The sequence below is a fragment of the Euprymna scolopes genome, chromosome 7 (genome assembly GCF_053919585.1).
Source record: "Euprymna scolopes isolate OS-2025 chromosome 7, ASM5391958v1, whole genome shotgun sequence".
In the NCBI taxonomy this organism is placed as follows: domain Eukaryota; kingdom Metazoa; phylum Mollusca; class Cephalopoda; order Sepiida; family Sepiolidae; genus Euprymna; species Euprymna scolopes.
This window is the reverse complement of record NC_136488.1, coordinates 1,822,270-1,843,706: the sequence shown is the minus strand read 5'-3', so window position 1 is coordinate 1,843,706 and position 21,437 is coordinate 1,822,270. Positions and strand designations below refer to the sequence as shown.

Sequence of the window (21,437 nt, the reverse complement as noted above, 5' to 3'; positions counted from 1 at the left end):
CCTGAAATCATAGCAAACGGTGAGTAGCTTTCTCAGGAAATCCTAAAATGTATTTTTGAATGGATAAACTCTGGATTCTTTTTATTATTATGGCTGTTATTGCAGACAATCGTTCGACCAATATGAATGCCTTCAATATTTTACTTGATAAATTTGAGGGGGACAAAACTCATTATATAACGCTTCCTAATCATCCCCCCAATATATATATATATGTAATGAAAAGAGAGACCAACGAGAACAGAATAAGGCAAAGAGTGGAGTAACTGCTCAAGTGGGCTTTATTGAACTAAATCCTCACATGAGGAGTCCATGAGAGTAGCGTGCGTACCACGAGGAGACTCTCGAAAAAGGAGGAATCAGGTAAAGGGAGGGGGGCTGTACAGGAAGTAGGAAAAGGGAGATAATCAACCGATGTTGATGGGAGAGTTCTTCTGATTTTACCACATTTTCCGCCGCTCAGGGAAAGTCCAGGTCAGTCAGCTTCTTAGGGACCAGGTCGCTGCAGTAGTCTATTTCGGCTGAAATAGGAAACAAAGAGAAAAGATATAAGAGTTCAATGTTGGTAATTTTCCTCTAGGTACCGAGGTTTCCGACGAACTCTAGAGGAGCGTCGCGGATTGGTTGCATCATATAGGATCGGAGAGGGCCTCGAATTATCGTCTTGGAAGGTTGATTGAGGACAAGGAGGAGCGAGATTCTCCACGATAGAGTTAGCGGTGTCAGTAGGGTTTACCATAAGAAGGTGTTCAGGTTCCTCGAGTGTCGAAGGGAGTATGTTGGGTTGGTCATTTGGCAGAGCACATGGTGGGTCAGAAAGGGTGGAATCTGATTCCAGAAGTGGCTGGGAATGAATTGCTTCTTCTGCTAAGGGAGCAATATGACGAAGAGATACAGTAGTTTCTCTTCCATTATTAAGCCGTACGTGGGCATAGTTCGGATTCACATCCAGGATCTCAACTGTTTCCACCGAGGGCTCATATTTACTACCGAGCACGTGTCGCTTCAGGAGAGCAGATTTAGATTTTGTCATCCATGTCGGTATAGATTCACCTGTAGACGACTTTCTGGGGAAGGTAAACATGCGTTCGTGAGGGGTACAATTAGTAGCAGTGGAGAGCAACGAACGTATACAATGGAGGGCCACGTCTAGAACTTTTTCCCAACTACTAACATGAAGATTATTTGACCGCAGTGCTAAGTTCACTGTTTGCCAGATAATTCCATTGTATCTTTCCACTTGACCATTACCTTGAGGATTGAAGGCGGTAGTTCTGCTCGTGGCAATTCGCCGGGAATTTAGGAATTCCTTTAGTTCATCCGACATGAAGGCCGTGCCCCGGTCAGAGTGCACAAAAGATGGATTTCCAAAAACGGAGAATAGGTTGGTCAAATGCTTCTTTACCGTAGCTGCTGAGACGTCTGCGCAAGGGTAGGCGAACGGGAAACGAGAATATTCATCCACAATGGTCAGTATGTACCTGTTGCGAGAGTTGGAAGGTAGAGGTCCTTTGAAATCCATACTTAGTCTCTCGAACGGTTTGCTCGCCTTTATGAGGGGTTGGGAGGACACTTTAATAAATCTTGGTTTTATCTCGGAACACACCTGGCAAGACCTAGTCATAGCCCTTATGTCTTCCACCGAGTAGGGCAAGTTCTTACTTCGAATGAAATGCAGCATTCGAGTCACTCCAGGGTGACATAAGCTCCTGTGTAGATCGAACAATTTGTTATTCATTTTTGCGGATGAACAAATTCGAGACAGTGCATCGGCGGCCGCGTTTTGTTTTCCGGGGCGATACACTATATCGTAGCTGAAGCAGGCAAGCTCTAATTTCCACCTAGTAATTTTCTCATTTTTTATTTTGCTTTTACCTTTAGGGTTTAGCATGAAGGAGACAGATTTTTGGTCGGTGATGAGCTTGAAATGCTTCCCGAGTAGCAAGTGTCGCCATTTTCTGATCGCTTCTACAATGGCATAGGCTTCTTTTTCTACAGCAGAATGCTTTTGTTCTGTAGGCGTTAGGGTTCTTGAAAAGAAAGCCGCGGGCCGACCGTTTTGGGTTAGTGAAGCAGCAATAGCATGTTCGGAAGCATCCGTTTCAATTTCAAGGGGGGAGTCCGAGTCTATACTAGTCAGCGAGGATTTGGCAATTTCTTTTTTTAGGTGGAAGAAAGCATCCGACTGTCTCTCAGAGAGGGGAAAACTAGTTACTCTAGTCAGGGGATGTAATTTCTCAGAAAAATTGGGTATCCACCTTGAATAGTGGGAGAACATTCCCATCGCTCGACGGAGGGAAGAGAGGTTTTTTAGTACTGGTAGGTCCATCAATCCTTTAAGTCTGTCAGGGTCGGGTTTTACTGACCCTTTACTTATGCTATACCCAAGCAAATTCACGGAGCCGAGTGAATAGTAGCATTTACTTGCATTCAAAGTTAAGCCATACTTTGCCACACTATCCAGGAATCTTTTCAAATTGTTGTCATGGTCCGCCTGGTTTCGTCCACATATAGTGACATTATCAATATAAGCGTAGGTACCTAGAAGGTTTTCACGCTTTATCATGTCATCCATCACTCGCTGGAAACTCGCCACACCATTGGTCACTCCGAAAGGGATTCGACGAAACTGATACAGGGACCCAGCAGCTTCAAAGGCTGTATATTTCCGCTCTTCGGGTTTTATCGCGACTTGATGATAAGCACTTGTCAGGTCTAATGTGCTAAATACTTGGTAGCTGGCAATCTCGTTCACCATGTCCTCTATCCGCGGAAGGGGGTAAGCATCCAATAACGTAAAGCGGTTTATTGTCTGCGAATAGTCGACGACAAGTCTTTTCTTGTGATTTTCAGGCGATATTACTAGTGATTGGGCTCGCCAAGGGGATTGCGAGGGTTCTATAATGCCTTCTTTCAGCATACGTTTTATTTCTGACTGAATGAATTTCGAGTCAGGTAGGCTATGTCTTCTGGATTTTATAGCTACCGGACGGCAGTCTGAAGTTAGATTCGCAAAAAGGGAGGGATAGCCAATGTTGTTCATAGCAGTAAGTCCACACACAGTAAGGGGAGTAAGTGATCCCCCAAAAGGTATTTCTAATGAAGAAAGTCGACATAGAAAATCATGCCCGAGAATGACATCGCAGCACAAGTCTGGCATAACAGAAAGCCTCACCTTATGGTATTCTCTATCTTTCAAACGGAGGGATGCTATACAATGTCCTAAGGTACTGGATGAATGGGAACTGCTAGCCATGAAGATTCGTTCAGTACTTGGCGAGATAGCGAGCCCCAGCTTCTTAACTTGGTCCGGGTGTATAAAGTTTTCAGTGCTACCAGTGTCTATGAGTATTTTTACCGTTTTACCCCTTATTCTCCCACATAATGTCGAACGAGACAGGCTTTCCGAAAAATTATGAGTAGAGAGAGAAGCGATAATAGACTTACCGGGGTTGGTAGCAGCGGCGGCGGCGACAACGGCGGACGATTTGCAAACACGTGCGAAATGCCCTTTTTTTATTACAGTTCTTACAGAAGGCGTTTCGCGCGGGACACTCAGATCTGTTGTGCTTCCCTCTTCCACAGAAGTAACAGCATGCGACAGCGGCTACTATCCGTTCGGGTGTGGAGGGTGCGGTTGCGGTGATGTTTGTTTCTTCGGCTCGGGTAGACGCGCTTACGGCATTCGTTCGAGAATAGGACGCTAATTGTTTCTGAGCCGTTTCCATAACGAGTGCCTGGTTGTAAGCGGCTTTTAAGTCCAGCGACCCATTCTCTAAAAGTCTTTGTCGAATATAGTTCGATGACATTCCATTTATAAATGCGTCTCGAACGTATTCATCTCTCGCTTGCGTCTCCGAGACGGCACGAAATTCACAATCCTTGGCAAGGGTTTTTAACGACTGTAAATATTGGTCGATGCTTTCGTCCGTTTGTTGACGGCGAGTGGCCAAAAGATGCCTACAAAAGATGCTATTTTTAGGCTGAATAAAAATGGTGTCCAGTATGTCCATCACGGAATTGAAACAGTCCACGTCAGAAATATTCTTGAAGATAGTTGGAGAGACGAGATTAACGAGGAGGCTGAATTTTAGCCTGTCAGTCAGAGGAGTTTGTTGACTTTCACCGGCAACGTCGAGAAAGATGGCAAACGATTTTTTCCAATGTGTCCAGATATCTGCGGCGTCGGGTTGGCTGGGATCTAGATGTAGCCGTTCTGGTTTTAAATATTTCTCCATAGTGAGGAGAGGATTTAGTTCAATAAATTGTAATGAAAAGAGAGACCAACGAGAACAGAATAAGGCAAAGAGTGGAGTAACTGCTCAAGTGGGCTTTATTGAACTAAATCCTCACATGAGGAGTCCATGAGAGTAGCGTGCGTACCACGAGGAGACTCTCGAAAAAGGAGGAATCAGGTAAAGGGAGGGGGGCTGTACAGGAAGTAGGAAAAGGGAGATAATCAACCGATGTTGATGGGAGAGTTCTTCTGATTTTACCACATTATATATATATATATATATATATATATATATATATATATATATATATATATAGTGCCTGGAATTCCCAAATAAATTGGTCACCCATCTGGTACTGACCGTACTCAATGTTGCTTAACTTCGGTGATCCAATGATAACCGGTGTGTCAATGTGATTATGCCAAATATAAAAAAAGACTTAGACAATAAAAGAAATCAGCATGTAAGGAATCAACCTGTCATGGGGTCATATTTATGAATCGGCCGTGGATGGCCCAATTAATGTGGCTTCTCATTCACAATAGTCTCTTTTGTTCCAATGGCAATGTGCCTTGTTTGAAGTGAATATAAGTAAAAAAAAATGTTTTTAACTGTCCGGCACAGTAATTGTTCTTAATAGAAATCGCTCTAGACAAGGCATGAAGCCACTTAATATGAGAAGCCGAAAACAAAATATAACTTCAAGATAAAAAAAAAAAAAACTAACCAACGATGAATGTTATATGGATAGATTCCAACCCAGAAAACAGCAATTCTTGCTGCTTTGTCAGAAACATTTCCCAAAGGAATGTGAGGACTAAATGACAACACAAGGAAAGTGAGGATTATGAGGATGCTGGAAATAAACGCAAGATTCATTTTCTACTCACCATATTTTGAAAGTGATTTTGAAACCTTTAAAGTGATGATTATAAAGTAATGGCAGGCTAAAAAAAAAATCAAGAATCAAAATTCATTTCTGCTTGTAAACGAAAGAAAAACGTATTTTTGAACGCGCCATTAATCTGGGTGGTCATTACCTTTTATGGTGTCTGTATTTATGCCCCAACTGAAGGTTGAATCATTTTCATATATTTTTTTTTCTTTTACCGTCCTTCAAGTGACATTTGAAGTAAAGGATTTCCTTAACCACTAAACAGTTATTTTGATTTTTAATTACTTTATTTCCTGGCGTCAACAATGCTGCCAGTCTCAAGGATCACACTCTTTTTTTTTTTTTTTTTGGCCTGTTAAATAAAAACCATTAAAAAGAAAAATAGAATATGAATAGAATTCAAATAATAATTTGAACAAAATACTCAGGTCAAAGGTTTCGTTTAGATTTTATTTAACCTTTAGCCCATAAGACATGGAGTATATTCAAACAGATTATGGTGATGTCTACTGCTAGGATTAACAATTAGAGAAAAAAAAAAAAGACAAACTAAAAGCGTCCTTTTCGTTATCTACCTACCTGCCTACGAGGTGCCTTCAATAAGTTTCCAGATCTTTTTTCGTACAGGCATTTAAAATTGTCGTAAACTCTTGAAAATTCAGTTTGTTATTGCTATACATCTTATGAGATGACCAATTTTTTTAAATTTCAGGTTCAAATGGAATGCACCCTACTAAAGCTTGATTGCCACAACTGGTGAATTTCAAAAATGAAATCTGGACGTTAGGACACTTTAGAAGAACGATATGCAATAAAATTCTATTTTAAACTTGAAAATAAAATGCCACAAGAACGTATGGAATACTTCAGACTGCTTTTGGACCATCTTGCATGAATCGAGCACCAGTTTTGGAGTTGCATTAGTGACTCAAGGAAGGCAGGGAATCTGTGAGGGATGATGAGAGGTCTGGGAGGAGTAAGGAAGTCAGGACACCTAAGTTGATTGGCCAAAATGAAGAATTTCATAGATAAGGATCGTCGGGTGTTTATAAAGACAGTTTGATGTCAGTGTGGGAACTGTACACACAATTATTTGTGAGGAATTGAAGATGCGGAAGATTTACATAAAGTTTGTCTCCAGGGTGCTTACAGAAGATCAGACTATATGACCAAGATGGGCATCAAGACAGTTCCTCATTCTCCCTATAGTTCAGACCTTGTTCCCTGTGACTTTTAGTTATTCCCTAAGCTCAAGGAAAACCTTAGAAGCTGTCATTATGAGACGAGGAGATGAAAGAGGCTGTGATGAGGGTCCTTGACACACTCACACAAGAGGATTTTCATGAAGCTTTCCAGAAGTTGTTGGAATGATACAAGGACATTGCAGCCAAAGGAGATTACTTCGAAGGAGACTAGAGTTTCATATGTGTATTATCATTAAAGGTACCCATACAAAACTTATTTAAGGCACCTGGTATCTATCTATTTAAATATGTGTGTAACAGGAGATCAGAAAAACATCGATACCGTTGGTTTCAAATTCAAAAACAAAAGGGACCAATATCTGCTCGCCTATGTTGGACTCTTTTCAGTCTCCATTTATATCCGTCTCCAGATACAGTTCACGAAACGCCATTGTCAGATGGACAGATATAAATAGAGGCTGAAGAGTGTCCAACAGGCGACCAGATATTGGTCTCCTTTGTTTTGGATTTGAAACCGACGGTATCAATGTTTGTCTGATCTTATGTAGAACATGTATAAATAAATATTATGCTATTATTTTTATATTTTCTTTACAATCGAACACTTGCCTTGGATTCTCTCCCACAAATCTTACAGAGGAGAATCTATGGGGGGGGGGGTGGAAAGAGTCACCACTTATCAAGGCTTGAAGCCACTCGAGGATAAGGGTTAGTGAATGGATGGTGGTAGTGTTTTTTTTTTTGTTTTTTTACACAGTGATCACCACTTATCAAGGCCCGGAAGCCACTCAGGGATAAGGATTATTGCAAGTACATTACATTAGTGTGGAGATTTGATGAGGTGTTTACTTAAGGGGGCGGTTCCTTAGGAATTTGTTAACGTTGGACTTGAAGACATCCAAGTTGTAGTCCGGTGGGAAGCAGGCAGACGGAACAGAGTTCCACAGGCGTGCAGTTCTAAGAAAGAAGCTTTGTTCATGGAATCCGCGTTTTGATTTAGGCACAGATATAGAGTGGGGGAAATTTTTCACAGTGGATTCAGCTAGACGGGTGTTTTTCGTGAAAGATTGGCGAGGGGGGACCAGAGATTGGAGTTCAGACGAGCACCTGCCATGGAAATAACGATAAAACAAGGATAGGCTCGCAACGTCTCTTCTGTGGGAGAGAGGTTGCAGGGTAGAGAAAAGGGCATCCCCCACTAAGCCACGAAGTCTATTTTGTACTCTGTAGTAATCATTAATGGTGTAAATTAGGTAGAAATATCTATCTATGCCATATACAGATTAACCACGGTTGTCGTTAGATTACCAAAGTTAAGCAACATTGAGCCCGGCCAGTATAAGATGGGTGACCATTTGGGAATACCAGGTATTGTATGTAGGAGGACGTCAACATCTCTTGCAAAAACATAAGGTAATCATCTCGCCTGACCATGGATATGCATGCGACTGGGGACTGGTTGTGAATTTGATATTCTCTAGATACTTACTCCTTCAGAGGAAGCTGGTTTAACCAATCTAGGGTGAATACCACTACTACTTATTTTTTTCTTTTTATTGCTATTGTCTCATGTATTAATCACGAGAATTTAATAAAACAACTGATTACTTGTCTAGGTAGATTCCGCTACGATTAATTAAAGGTCAATAAACCTCACCTAGGATCCCGCTTGTAGTAATCCATAAGACAAGGGGAAATATTGTCCCAGGGATTTCCACTAGTGTTGTTAACCCGATGAACTGTATATTTTGAAGAAAACGGCGCGGCAGTTCTTCCATATTGTGGAAAAGCAATTTGAGTGCTATCATTTTACTGCAGTATTATTTTTGAATGACGTTGATTCTCGGTAAATATTGTTCCAATACTGGGGAAAATAGAGTTGCGACTGCTACCTGTTGAGGTGTAGCTGAAGTTTTCATATCCGATGAAAAATCGCATACAGTCGCTTAGATATTTACGACTGGGTCGGTTGGCGAGTGTGTTATCACTTTAGAACTAGCGATAAAGTACCCTGCCCTGATTTTGATTTCTTGGTTTGTGGTCAGGCGCTGTTCTCGTTGGGGGAGAGCTACTTTCGTTCGGTCTACAACAGTATCGATTTGTTTGCGCCTTCTGTTTGACTTTACGTAGCCTAGAACAAGAAAAGTTTCTTTTTAATTTGTTTTTCAAAGCATGGGCGTCTGTTGTACATCTTATGCTCGTTTTGCAAAAAATATTGATTGGCTGATTCCATAATTTAAAATCATGCATCCAATCTGAGCCCAGTAGGTTAATGGTATTCGTTGATACATAAGCTTTTAATTTTTCTGTCTTTCCCAATAATATGACGTTCGCTAAAAATTCACTTTCGAAGTTAATTTGCGTCCCATTAACGGCCTTTGCTGTTTTGCGTGTTCTCAGCATTGTGGTTTTATTCAATTTCTTCAAGATATTTAAATTTACTATCAAAAGATTTGAACCCGAATCGAGTTGCATTTTTATTTCTTTATCATGAATTTTTATAATCACATATTTTAGCAACAGTGATTCGTAATTTTCAGTCTCCGCCAAACACATTTTGTATTTAATTTTATTTCTGTAATGAGTACCTTTGTGTCTAATTTTTTACATATTAAACATTTTCTTGATAAATATGAACAGTTCTTAACCCAATGCAAATTATCACATCGATTATACGGAGAGGGAATTATTCTTTCTTCCAATTCCTTCTTATTGTTTCTAATATATTGTAATGATTTCAAGAGTAAAAAAAAAATGACTTAATTTAGTGCTCCAGCCTTAACCACTACCGTTTAAGCTATTAACAGATAGATAAGAAAGATTAGAAATGATTTCAAGCTATAAATGTATATTTGCGCATGTGCAGAGTTAATAGGTTTTATTGACTTACTCCTGTCAAGTTAGACTATTTTTTTTCAATTTTGATCCCTTAACGGCCATTTTACCAGCTAAAAACAAAATCGAAATTGTTCCACAGGTCCAAATCTACTTTATGTAAAAGGAACTTTGTCTGTGTGTGAGTTCGTTTCCTACGGACGCATAAAAAGCTGGGCCGATTTATTTGAAATTTCACAAAAATGTACTTTATGTGCCTGGCAGTGTTCTTAGATAGGTTTTGCATCGGAATGTCTCCAATAAGTATTGATAATTAACAATCAAGAAAAATTGATGAAAGAAGGAACAAGCGATTTTGACTAAAGTTAACGCCTTATACAGCCTAACATTACAAGTACATTTGAGAAGTTTTATTATTGCACAAACAGAAAGGCCCGACATATAAAATCAACAGTACGTTCTCAGATATAATAGAGGTGCGTTCGAAATCAATGTTTCTGTTTAGAGCACAATTGAACCATGATACTTGACTTTTACATTTTAAACTTAAATTCAAGCCATTATCACTACACAAGTAGAAAGTTCCGCATATAAAATCAACATTAGGTTCTTTGATATGACAGGAGCGCGTTCGAAATGAATGTTTCTGTTTAGGGCATAATTGAAGCGTGATATTCGATTTTACATTTTAAACTTTAATTCAATAAAAATAATTTTATAAAATCAACAGTAGGTTCTCTACAGTGCACTACGAGGCATGTGAAGCTTTCTCCCAGTGCATCGTGGTGAGTCCTCAACTAGAACCGGCAATTTGTTGATTTGATTGGAAAAAAAAATGATCGATTTCATCGCTTTCGATGACAATAAAATATGGAAGGATGAAACATTCGGTACGGCACAATCACGTTGACACATTGGTTCTCGCCCGATCACCGAAGCTAAGCAACGTTGAGCCTGGCCAGTACCAGATGGGTGACCATTTGGGAAGGCTAGGCGCTGTATGTACCTTCTGGGAAGGTTGGGCGTGGAGCCAGTACCCTCACCCCCTAAAAAAGAACTCAGTCGCTACAAAAGCATCTACAAAAGTTGTAGATGGCCTATGACCCCCCAGGGGATCAAGGCGATGGATGGATGGGATGGATGAAACATTCGTTGATCCTCATTCAATACTGATCAACATCGGGTCTCCCTGCTAGTAAAATATACATAATGCCTTAGGACTACATCAGAAGCATCGATTAATGAAAATATGCTAATCAGTTAGAACCCAGATCACACGATGCGAGATTTTTTTATTTTTATTTTGCTTTCAAATAAATGAAAACAGTTATTTAAACCAGAAAGTTTTCTGATTTATGGATTTTTCTCTTGTGAACAACGGACTATTTTTTCCTTTTTTTTTTCAAATAAATCTCTTGTTTCGTGTTTTCTGGTTTATAACTGATTTATCTATTCAATGTTTTGATGTAGTCCTATTTCATTCAATATTTATACACACGAGCCAGCGTTCTCATTCTATATATCCAGACTTAAAAACAGTCTTTTCAACAGCATTGGGAGAAATCAAATATGTTCGGCAGTAATGTCGTTAGATTTTGACAACGAAAACAGAAAAAAAAAAGTAAAATATTGTTTGCATATCAATGTTGTAACCGAAACATTTTGGAGTTAAATAAATGTTTCCATTTATTTGAAAAAAGACATTCTCATATCGTGTTATCTGGGTTTTGATTTTCAAACAAACAAACAAACACACACACACACACACACACACACACACACACACACACACACACACACACACACTAAAGCTCACTTAATCAACGTGTGTTTCTCTAAGTCTTTTTTCTATACATTTTCATCACAGTTTTATGTAAAAAAATAATATATGAAATTTATAATTTTAAGCCTTTTTAAAAGGAGCGAGTCTGGGATAAATTAATTGTATCGTGTAAGCAGTAATTCAAAAAATGTCTGTCTTCGTTGAACCTTCCAGATTGAAATATGATGAAAAGCAGTATTTATATGCCTCATTCACACAACTGACCGGTTGTCTTTCTTTAGGGTTATAGATGTCAAGCTACAAAATTTGGAGTCTGAAGTTTAAACCGTGCAATCAGCACATCAATTCTAGAGCCACATTGATGAGGTTTCGTGCACAAAAGCCAAGACAGGAGATGCCTATAGACGTTAGTTTTGAAAAGACCAAGGCTATAAGTAAAAGAAAAACACTGAGGAGGAAGAGAGTGCCACAACCTCGCACTCTCTGGAAAGAATCTACTGAAATAAGAAGCTGTTTTACAGAAAGATATTAAATCATCGTATTGATCGAGATCTCTAAGATAATGAATCCAATGAGCTGGAACAAATGAAACAGGAAATAGATCAAACAATTCTGAAGAAAACATGATTGTATTTATAAAAAATACTAACACCAGCAACAATATATGTGTCTTGAAAATCATTGCTTTGTTGTAGTTGGTTCTAATTGCGTTATCTTGTGCGGTTGTAATTAGGGATTCAGTTTCTCTGTTAAGGTTTCCTTTTTGTAACCATGCCCAAGTGTTTTTGCTAGTGTCATCCTTTGCGATCCTTATGAATCGTCCATGTAGTTGTTTCTCTTCACATTCTTCCTTTCTCATCTTATCCCTTTTTTCTTCTGTTTCTATTTTGTTTTTTCAGTGTCTTTTGCTGCAGTAATTATTTTTTCGGTGTTTTGCATTTTGTATCTTTCTAATTCTTTTCTTGTGTCATTTACACAGTCTTCATTACTGACCAGCCCTCTTCCTCCATGGTTTCTTTTCACATAGAGTTGATCAGTATCATCTTTTGAATGTAGTGCATTGTGCATAGTCATGAGTTTCCTGGTCTTCTAATTGAGATTCCTCAATTCTTCTCTAGTTCTACCAATAAACGGTCCAGAGTATCTTACTAGTGACACTGCCCATGTGTTTATACCTTCAATTAGATTTCTACTATATACTTTTGTTTCGAGGAGTTTTCTTGTTCTTCTGAGGTATTCTTTTCCAATTTTCTCCTTCATTTCTGTTGTTTTGATGATGTCTGCTTCAAGAACACCCAAATATTTGTAGCTATTATGTTCACCTCATCTCCATTTGGTTGTGTAGTATCATGCCCTCCATTGCTTTCTGTTTTTCCCTTTCTCATGATTAAGAGCGCACACTTTTCCATGCTGAATTCCATTTGGATATCCTGACTGAAGTCTGGTTTTGTTTATTAGCGTCTCTAATTCCTTCTTGATTTTTGCAAACAAGTTCAGGTCATCCATGTACATTAGATGGTTCATTCTTTCATCTGCATTTGTGAACTTGTATCCGGCTTGGCATTTTTTTAATATGTTGTTAAGGGGCATCACGGCTATAATGAATAATGGTGGTAATAGGGAATCACCTTGGAAGATACCTCTTTGTATTTTAATCTCAGTTATGTAGTGTCCATCAGCTGTCAGCTTAAGTCTCCATTTTTTCCTTGCATTTTCTATTAAATTTATAATCTTGTTGGTATTTTGTATATTCTCAGGCATTCAATTATCCATGCTTGAGGGTTTCTGTCATATGCTTTCTTGTAATCAATCCATGTCATGGCCAATTCTTTATTCTTTATTATTATTATTATTATTATTATTATTATTATTATTATTATCATTATTATTATTACTGTTATTATTACTGCTATTATTGTTATTATTATTATTATTATTATTATTATTATTATTACTGTTATTATTGTTGTTATTATTATTATTATGTTTATATACTATTATTTTTGTTTCTATTATTATTATTACTATTATCATTATTAATGTTATTGATATAATTATATCATTTGCTCACTAGGAGTAGCCATACAGGCCATCATCAAAGATTTCTCTTTGAGAACAACTTGTGGCGTTCTCTGGAGTCTGAGTGACAACAAGTCTCCCCAGATTTCTAGTACTTTTTACCTCTTTTGATAATCTTTCAAAAGAATTTGCATTATTGCAACAGCCGCTTATCATTGATTTCTCATTGGCAGTGACCATTGATTTTCACTGGAATTTGTTTGGCAATAAGCGTCCCCAAGGTCCCTGTTCTCTTTGCACTCAACCAGTGGAGGTCTGGCTAGTGCTTTCTTTCCTTGGTCTTTCCATTCTCCTTGACCCTCCTCACTTATATGGTGTGGTGCAATTTTATGGTGACACACACACGCACACAAAAAAAAAAATAGGGTGGTGTATGGTATCTTACAATTATACCGTTTCAGTTTTTATGATTCCATGTGATATTCCTTTGGGTTTTACATCTGTAGCTGTGTCTGTGTGTCCAGTTTGTGTCTGCAGTTCACGCATGTTAGTCTCCACATTCTCTGTCTCCTTGATATTCAATCTGTGGTCTACTGGAACGGCAAAATCTACAATCTGGCAGCACTTTTCCTTCTTGTTAACTAGTATGACACCCGTCTTCTTGCTTGACTGGGTTTTTCCATGTCCCATATAGAATTTAGTAACTTTCATTTTCAACTACTGCTGTCGGTTTGTACTTGTACGATTTGTCTGCATGTTCAAGATTCAGTTGTCTGCATAATTCCCAATGCAGTGCTTTCCCTACTTAATCATGTCTATTTTATATTCTTTTTGGGTTAGTTTGCTAGATTCGTTTGTAATGTGGTTCATTGTTTTGTCGCTTTGTCCACAGAGTCTACATTTGCTGTTTTCTTTTGTCTTGTCGATATTTGCTTTGATGATGTTGGTTCTAATTACATTATCTTGTGCAGCTGTTATTAGGGATTCAGTTTCTATGTTTAGGTTTCCTTTTTGTAATCATCTCCGAATGTTTTCGTTAGTTTCATCTTTTGTCATCCTTATGAATCGTTCCCATTTTTCTTTTCTCGTCTTGTTCCTTGTCTTTTCCTTTTCTACTTTGTTTGTTTCCTCCGTGTCTCTTGCTGCAGTGATTATTCTTTCGGTGTTTTGCATATTTTCTCTAATTATTTTCTTGTGTTATTTACACAGTCTTTTATACTGACCAGCCCTCTTCCTCCAATTTTTCTTTTTCACATAGAGTTGATCAGTATCATCCTTTGAGTGTAATGCATTGTGCATAGTCTTGAGTTTCCTGGTCTTCTGGTCAAGATTCCTCAATTCTTCTTTGGCTCAGAGTATCTTACTAATGATACTGCTCATCATACAGCCATCCAAATATGCTTCATCGCTTTCCATTGTACAGAAGGCCCATTCAAAGCAGCATCTCAATATTTTGGAGGTCGTAAGTGTACTAATACGCAGACCTTCGCTGTGTAGGCAAAAAAGAGCTCTCACATAATTAAGATCTATTCAAAGAGCTCTAATTAAAAAAAAAAATGGACTACATTACGCATTATTCGGGTTTTCTTTCACAACTGTAGACACCACACACTTTGCCCACTTCAAAATAAATGTCTACCCAAAAGCGTAGTTTACCAGGCCACAATATTTGTGAAAGAAAATCCGAATAACAAGAAATATTACGTAGGTATGACTTCCTTAGATTTCAAAACTCGATACTATGACCACAAAAGTACATTCAACAATAAAAAACACCGTATGAAAACAACACTAGGAATAAATACTGGGAACTCAAGGAAAGCAGACATTCACCGGTAGTCGAATGGAAAATAATAAGACAAGCTACCACATGTAAGGACCTAGACGACCCATGTAGATTATGCCTTCATGAAAAATTTGCTATCCTGTACTTTAAAGAACCCCAATATCTATTAAACTGTAGAAGAGAAATAACAAACAACTGTGTTCACAAGATAAAATTTACTCTAGGATAGCGATACAAAATAGTTTTAAAACTAACAAAAACAATAGAAAATAAACAAATAAATAAATTAAATAAACATGAATATACATAAACGATCACACATATATGTATGTATATATATATGTGCATATATATGTGTGAACACATATATATATATATATTTATATATAAATTAACATAAAAAAAACAAAAAAAACACTAACCTAGATTTAAAACAGATCAAGAAGCTAAATATCCAGGCTAAATAGAGCACACGCAAAGGAACAGGTCAACCAGAGGTCAAATAGGCCTCTGTCCTATAAATGCATTCTCATTGGCTGATAGGAAGGGCGCGGTGGATACTAGAAAGCTGATTGGCTAACTAAAATTTCAATAGAAGATGAGCATATAAAAACGACAAACAACCACAGAATTTGCGCATAAGCCTGAAGAATCCTAAAGTGGATGAAACGCGGCATATTCAGTGTAGCTTAATCGCCATATACATTTTATAACTTACTAACTAGCTCTACCTACGTATTGAGCACTTTTGAAGTAAATACTTAAAGCTTACGCATAAATCTATACTTTCGTATATTAATTTTATGTGAGTAAATTAAGTAGTTATATTAATATATGTATAGTAATATATATATAGTAATCAGAGAGGCGGTAGCACTCTCTATATAGGGATGGCCCGTACACGCCTATATACGCCTACAAAACAAAACTATCCAAATCTCAACTAAAATCAACTTATAAGTTTCAAAAAGCACATATTCTTACAGAGAAGCGTCTTACGAATCCAGCGAGTGTCAGAACGTCGGTTAAAATGTCAAAAGAGAGCAAAAAAAAAAAAAAAGGGTACAAAAATGGCCAATTGTTCTTCTTTCTTCTTTCTTCTTCTGCTTTCTTCTTTCTTTTGAGACGATGTATCTCAGTGTACGAACGGTCTCTGACAACAGTTCAAGCATCAATCGACTGCTCTTTACACGGAGAAGTGCAGTGACCCATCGCTTTTTAGCTAACTCCATAATTAAATAAGATTACGTGTAATAACAAGTTTTAAACACTATATACCCAATGTAGACAGACCACTTCGAACACGGAACTTCTCTCAAAAGGGACAGCTCCAAATAATACACCGGATGCTCACAGACGTTCCAGTTTGCCAGTGGCGTATATTTCTTGGACCCTGAATATTTGAGGTAAACGTTAAGGTTTTTTCTTTAAACAGTAACCCACCAGCGTTAATGAAACCACGAAATCTTTATCTCAGTTGATCAAAATTGTTGTAAGAGTAACCTATCAGCAAGTACGACGTCAAAAAACAATGTTATAAAAACAAATAATTCTTCAGATTTTGGACTGTAAAATATGTACAAAATGTCAATGCTGTGACCAGGATTCGAACCTAGGTTAGCACGGCCACAACGTGGGGTCCTTACCTCTAGACGATCACGGCTAACACTGACGTCTGTCGCTCTTGGCAGAAAGACACATGACTACTGTCAAACTATTGAAAAATAAGGAAGAAACTTGAAATTCTCACGCATGCGCAAAAATACACAATAGCAACCATTGTTAAATGCAGCTGAATCTCTTTGCTCGCTAAGAAAAGTAGATCAGACCAGTTCTTCTAAGAACTCACCAAACGCCAAAGGAAATAAGTTAAATTAACCGCAAAAGAAACTGCAAGAAAGTCATCTTCTAAGAACTCACTGGAAGCTGACCAAAAAGAATCAAAATCCAAGCCCTAGCCACAAAAATAACTAGATATTGTGGCTACTATACACAATCTACTAATAAAAACAAGTAAGTTTTCTAAAATAAACTACAATAAATTAACCAAGTAACCTCACACTGTCACTAATTAGGACTTCATATAAAGATAACAACTACACTATTGGTGTATATACCGTTCCACACTTTAACTATTGGTGACGGGGCAGTATCTCAATTCTACGAGAGTTGTCTTGCTATAAGATAAGTGATATTATAGTAAGATACACATAAGTGTTATATGTTTACATTTAATAAAAAATGCCAAAGTCAGCACGTAGTAAAAAAGCTCAGAGAAATATAGACTATGAAAAAAACAAAGTCAAGGTATTATCTGAGCAAAAAGAATACTATCAGAAAAATGCTGAAATAATAAAAATTAAGTATCATGCAAATCCTGAGGCAAAGAAGGCTGCCTCACGTGCTGACTCAAAAGCACAGTATAACAGGGATCCCAAGGGGAAAAACTGCCTCACGTGCTCTTTATAACAAAGAACCAGAAAAAACAAGGCTGCCTCACGTGCTGACTCAAAAGCACGGTATAACAGGGATTCTGAGCAGAAAAAAGCTGCCTCACGTGCTCTTTATAACAAAGAACCAGAAAAAAAGAAGGCTGCCTCACGTGCTCTTTATAACAAAGAACCAGAAAAAAATAAGGCTGCCTCACGTGCTCTTTATAACAAAGAACCAGAAAAAAAGAAGGCTGCCTCACATGCTGACTCAAAAGCACGGTATAACAGGGATCCCAAGGGGAAAAAAGCTGCCTCATGCACAAACTATTATAAATATAATTATCAAAAACTGCCAAATCTTTGCCAAAACGCCAAAGAATGAACCAAGAAAAATTTAATAGTGAAGGTATGATCATTTTAGAACTTTATAATACTCTAACTGTTTTATCAGAGAGGCGGTAGCACTCTCTATGTAATATAGAACCGATGGAGGACCAAGAGGCAACTCCTAAGGCCCAAAACCCAAAGACCTAAAACCCAGCAGGAAGCGACCTGCTACTAATGGAGGCGGCAATGAGCCGCCTCCTAAAAAAGACAATACTATCATGAATGTAAGTTTCAAAATAAGACTGTAAGTAAAAATACTAATTAACAAGAATAAAAAAGCATTGGAAATGCAAAAGGATATAGGGATGGTATGCCAAAAAGTATACAAACAAGATAGCTATGAATGGCTAGGCACATGGAAATAGAATTGCATCCAAAGTATAGCCCTATAGCTTTTCTCCAATCTTCATTCCGTGCCATCATTACGGTTGTAAAAAGCTATAGGGCTATACTTTGGATGCAATTCTATTTCCATGTGCCTAGCCATTCATAGCTATCTTGTTTGTATACTTTTTGGCATACCATCCCTATATCCTTTTGCATTTCCAATGCTTTTTTATTCTTGTATATATATAGATATATAGTAATATATATATGTATTACTATATATATATATTACTATATATATATATATTACTATATAAGAGCAAATAGTTAATAAAACATGTTAAAAAACACTTTGAAAAAGAGTTAAACACATATTTAATCTGAAAAGGAAACACTTAATAAATGGGTAGTCCTTAATCCACGGAGTTTCAAAGAAATACTTTTCTTCTCATCAGAGGGTAAGAATTAGCAAAATGTGGGATCGGATTTTGCATACAAAAGTATTTCATGAAACTGCAAGTAAGTCAAAGATCTTACTTGATAACAAAAACTGAAGCAGAAGGAATATGGTAAAGAAAAAGGTGATTTCACGTGAAGGGATAGTCTGGTGAAAGGTAAAGTATCCAATGACGGTGAAATCCAAAATTTATTTTATATTACAATATATATATATATATATATATATATATATATATATATATATATATATATATATATATATATATAAATGTATATATATATATATATATGTAGTAAGTAATATATATATATATATGTAGTAATATATATATATATATATATATATATATATATATATATATATTAATCTGTACATATTGATATATGTATCAAAATATATGTGATTATAACATACCTATCTAATTTTGTTATTATCTAATTCTTTTTTAAAACTGATTGATAAAATTATGAAATTATTTTCCCGAAAATTTATTTTTTTAAAAGAAAGAAATGCAAATTATTTTTTTCTTCAAACCCATCGTCATTTTGTCAAAACCTGTTTTTGTTAGATTTGAGGGGAGGGGGGGTCTGCCCTTTCTTCCTTCCTGTTAAAGAATTGTAAATATTTTCTAAAGACTGAAAGTTTTGCTCAAACGCATTTTCAGTTGATTCATCCTTGCAAAACGAAAATAAAGATGTCAGTCATCTTGAATATTTGCAGAGTCATCAGGAGAAACATGGCTAATTCTCTTCAAAATGCTTTGTATAAATAAGTTTAAAAAATGGTATCAAGAAAATGGAAAATAAGAAACAGGAAGTTTCTTTCATTTAAAAAGCAAGAAACAGGAAATGTCTTGCCTTTAATTTTTTTAGCATTTATTCTTATTTTAAAACGTAAATGTTTCTTTTTGTTTTCAGTTATTGCTGAGTGTGAAAAAATATGGCCAAGCTAACATTCCTCTCACTTCTATGTATGAACAAGTTTCAAACGACATCTTATTATTTATTGAATAAAGTGATATATCTAGTTTTTTCTTCACCCTAAACAAGGGATATTGCTACTTGTAACACAAAGGGCAACTGTTTGGGATTATGTCTAACAGGGGACTGTGGGTAGTTGAGCAGGAAGATGTCTATTCACATTACATTTAAACTTGGCGAATGTTTGAATGAAAAAATTCACAAAACTTTTATTTGGCACCTTCCGGCGTTTTATGAAAGCTGCCAGTAAAATTCCGAGGGTCCTTATTCTCCATAAGTATTGACAAAAGTAATCAGAAATAGTGTGTATGTGTGGGGGAGTATGTAAAAATAATGTTAAAAACGGCAGTTTTCCACATAACATTAAATTAAGCACACCATACCATACTATACTGTGCTCAAAGGGCATTCATCCTAGGTTGGTGGAACTGGCTTCCTCCAAAGGAGTAAGTTTCATGGAGGTATTAAATTTAAATGTAGCCTTAACCCGAATGGTCACCCATCTTGTACTGACTAGGCTCAACATTGCTTAACTTTCGTGATATAATGAAAACTGGTATGTCAATTTGATTATACGGTATATAAGATGCCATGATTTATATGGTATCCTTGATTAAGCATAAGGTTAGAATATTGAAAATCTTTAGACAACACAACAATCTATGGCAACACTTCAAAGGCCAGCAACAACCAAAATCTTTCTGATTCTCTCTCTTCTGATCTTGAGAAAGTAGTGTAATGGGGAAAAAGGTGGCTGATTAATTTTAATGCATCAAAAACCAAACTTCTATCCTTTCATTATAATCATTTTGACCCCATCACACACCAGTTGAAATAAATGGCTATTGTCTTCGGGAAGCTCCATGTCATGACAAGCTTCTGGGACTGACTTTCATTCCTGATCTGAAATGAAACACATACATAAAATCAGCTGCCAAGATCGATGGAAAAATAGTTGGATCACTCTACTGCTCCAGTAGGTATCTCACTTCTGATGCAAACCTCTATCTGTATAAGAGGCAGGCATGCTCTATAATTGAGTACTGCTACCACATCTGGGCAGGAGCTGCTTGGTGCACCATATCGAGCCTAGAGAAAGTTCAAAACTGGCTTCAAAATCTAGTGGGTGATATCCTTTTCTCATAAAAGAGATGTTGTGCAAGCCTATCTTTGCTCTATCGTTATTTTAATGGCAAGTGCTCGACTAAACTCCAATCTATGGTCTCCCCTTGCTAAATTTTCACAAAAACACTCGACTAGCTACAACCCCTATATACAATTGCCCCCACACTCTGTTTATGTCTGAATCTAAATGCAAATTCCATGAAGAAAGCTTCTTTTCTAGAACTACCTGCTTCCCGGTTGATTACAACATATTAGCCTTCAAATCCAATATAAACAAATTCTTGTTGAGCTGTCCTCATAAATAATTAAATGCTACCCAATTTACACCATTAATGATTACTACACTACCACCTTACATTCATTAACCCTTATCCTCGGGTGGCCTTTGGGCCTTGATAAGCGGTAACTCTCAAGTAAAAAAATCCATTAGAAGTTAACAATCTACAGTTATTTTATTTATCTCTTTCGCAGTAGATTAGATACAAGGTCAAGTGTGAGTTTCATAAAAATGCCTTTGTGGAATGAATTGCATTTGAACTTGATACGACCAAGTTTTCAATCCGTGCCGTTAACCACTTAGCCACTGTCACCTCGTTAACAGACTAGAGTTATGACTATGTTGCTATTCAGCAATGCAACAAGTTTCTTCAATACCCAATAAATTACTCTTCAGATAATATGTGCTGTTAATAATATTTTAGTCATTAAGAGGTCACTGATCAAAACAATGGTGTTTCCTATAATCTGAGTGATAGCAGGTCTCCTTTTGACTTCTTTGGATCAGCTTTGCAGCTTATTTTTTGTTCTCGCACCAGCTGTTTATCTTTAAGTTCTCGTCTATAAGAAACAATGGCTTTCTATGGAATCTGAGTGTCAATAAGTCTCCCCAATATTCTAATGTCCTGCCAGCTATTTTATTCAAGGTCTGGATGGTGCTGACTCTCTCTCCTTTCCATCTTCTCAAC

At 37.1% G+C, this 21,437-nt stretch overlaps 1 protein-coding gene across 1 annotated transcript; it reads right to left on the bottom strand.

Moving 5' to 3' along the window:
- Positions 1 to 240: 240 nt before the first annotated feature.
- On the bottom strand, positions 241 to 4,238 carry LOC145279579 (uncharacterized). Its single transcript, XM_080130740.1, has 2 exons — positions 3,448 to 4,238; positions 241 to 521 (listed from the first exon to the last, which is right to left on the bottom strand). The coding sequence occupies exons 1-2, from the start codon at positions 4,236 to 4,238 to the stop codon at positions 488 to 490; spliced, it is 825 nt and encodes a 274-aa protein (XP_079986866.1). The 3' UTR covers positions 241 to 487.
- Positions 4,239 to 21,437: the final 17,199 nt, after the last annotated feature.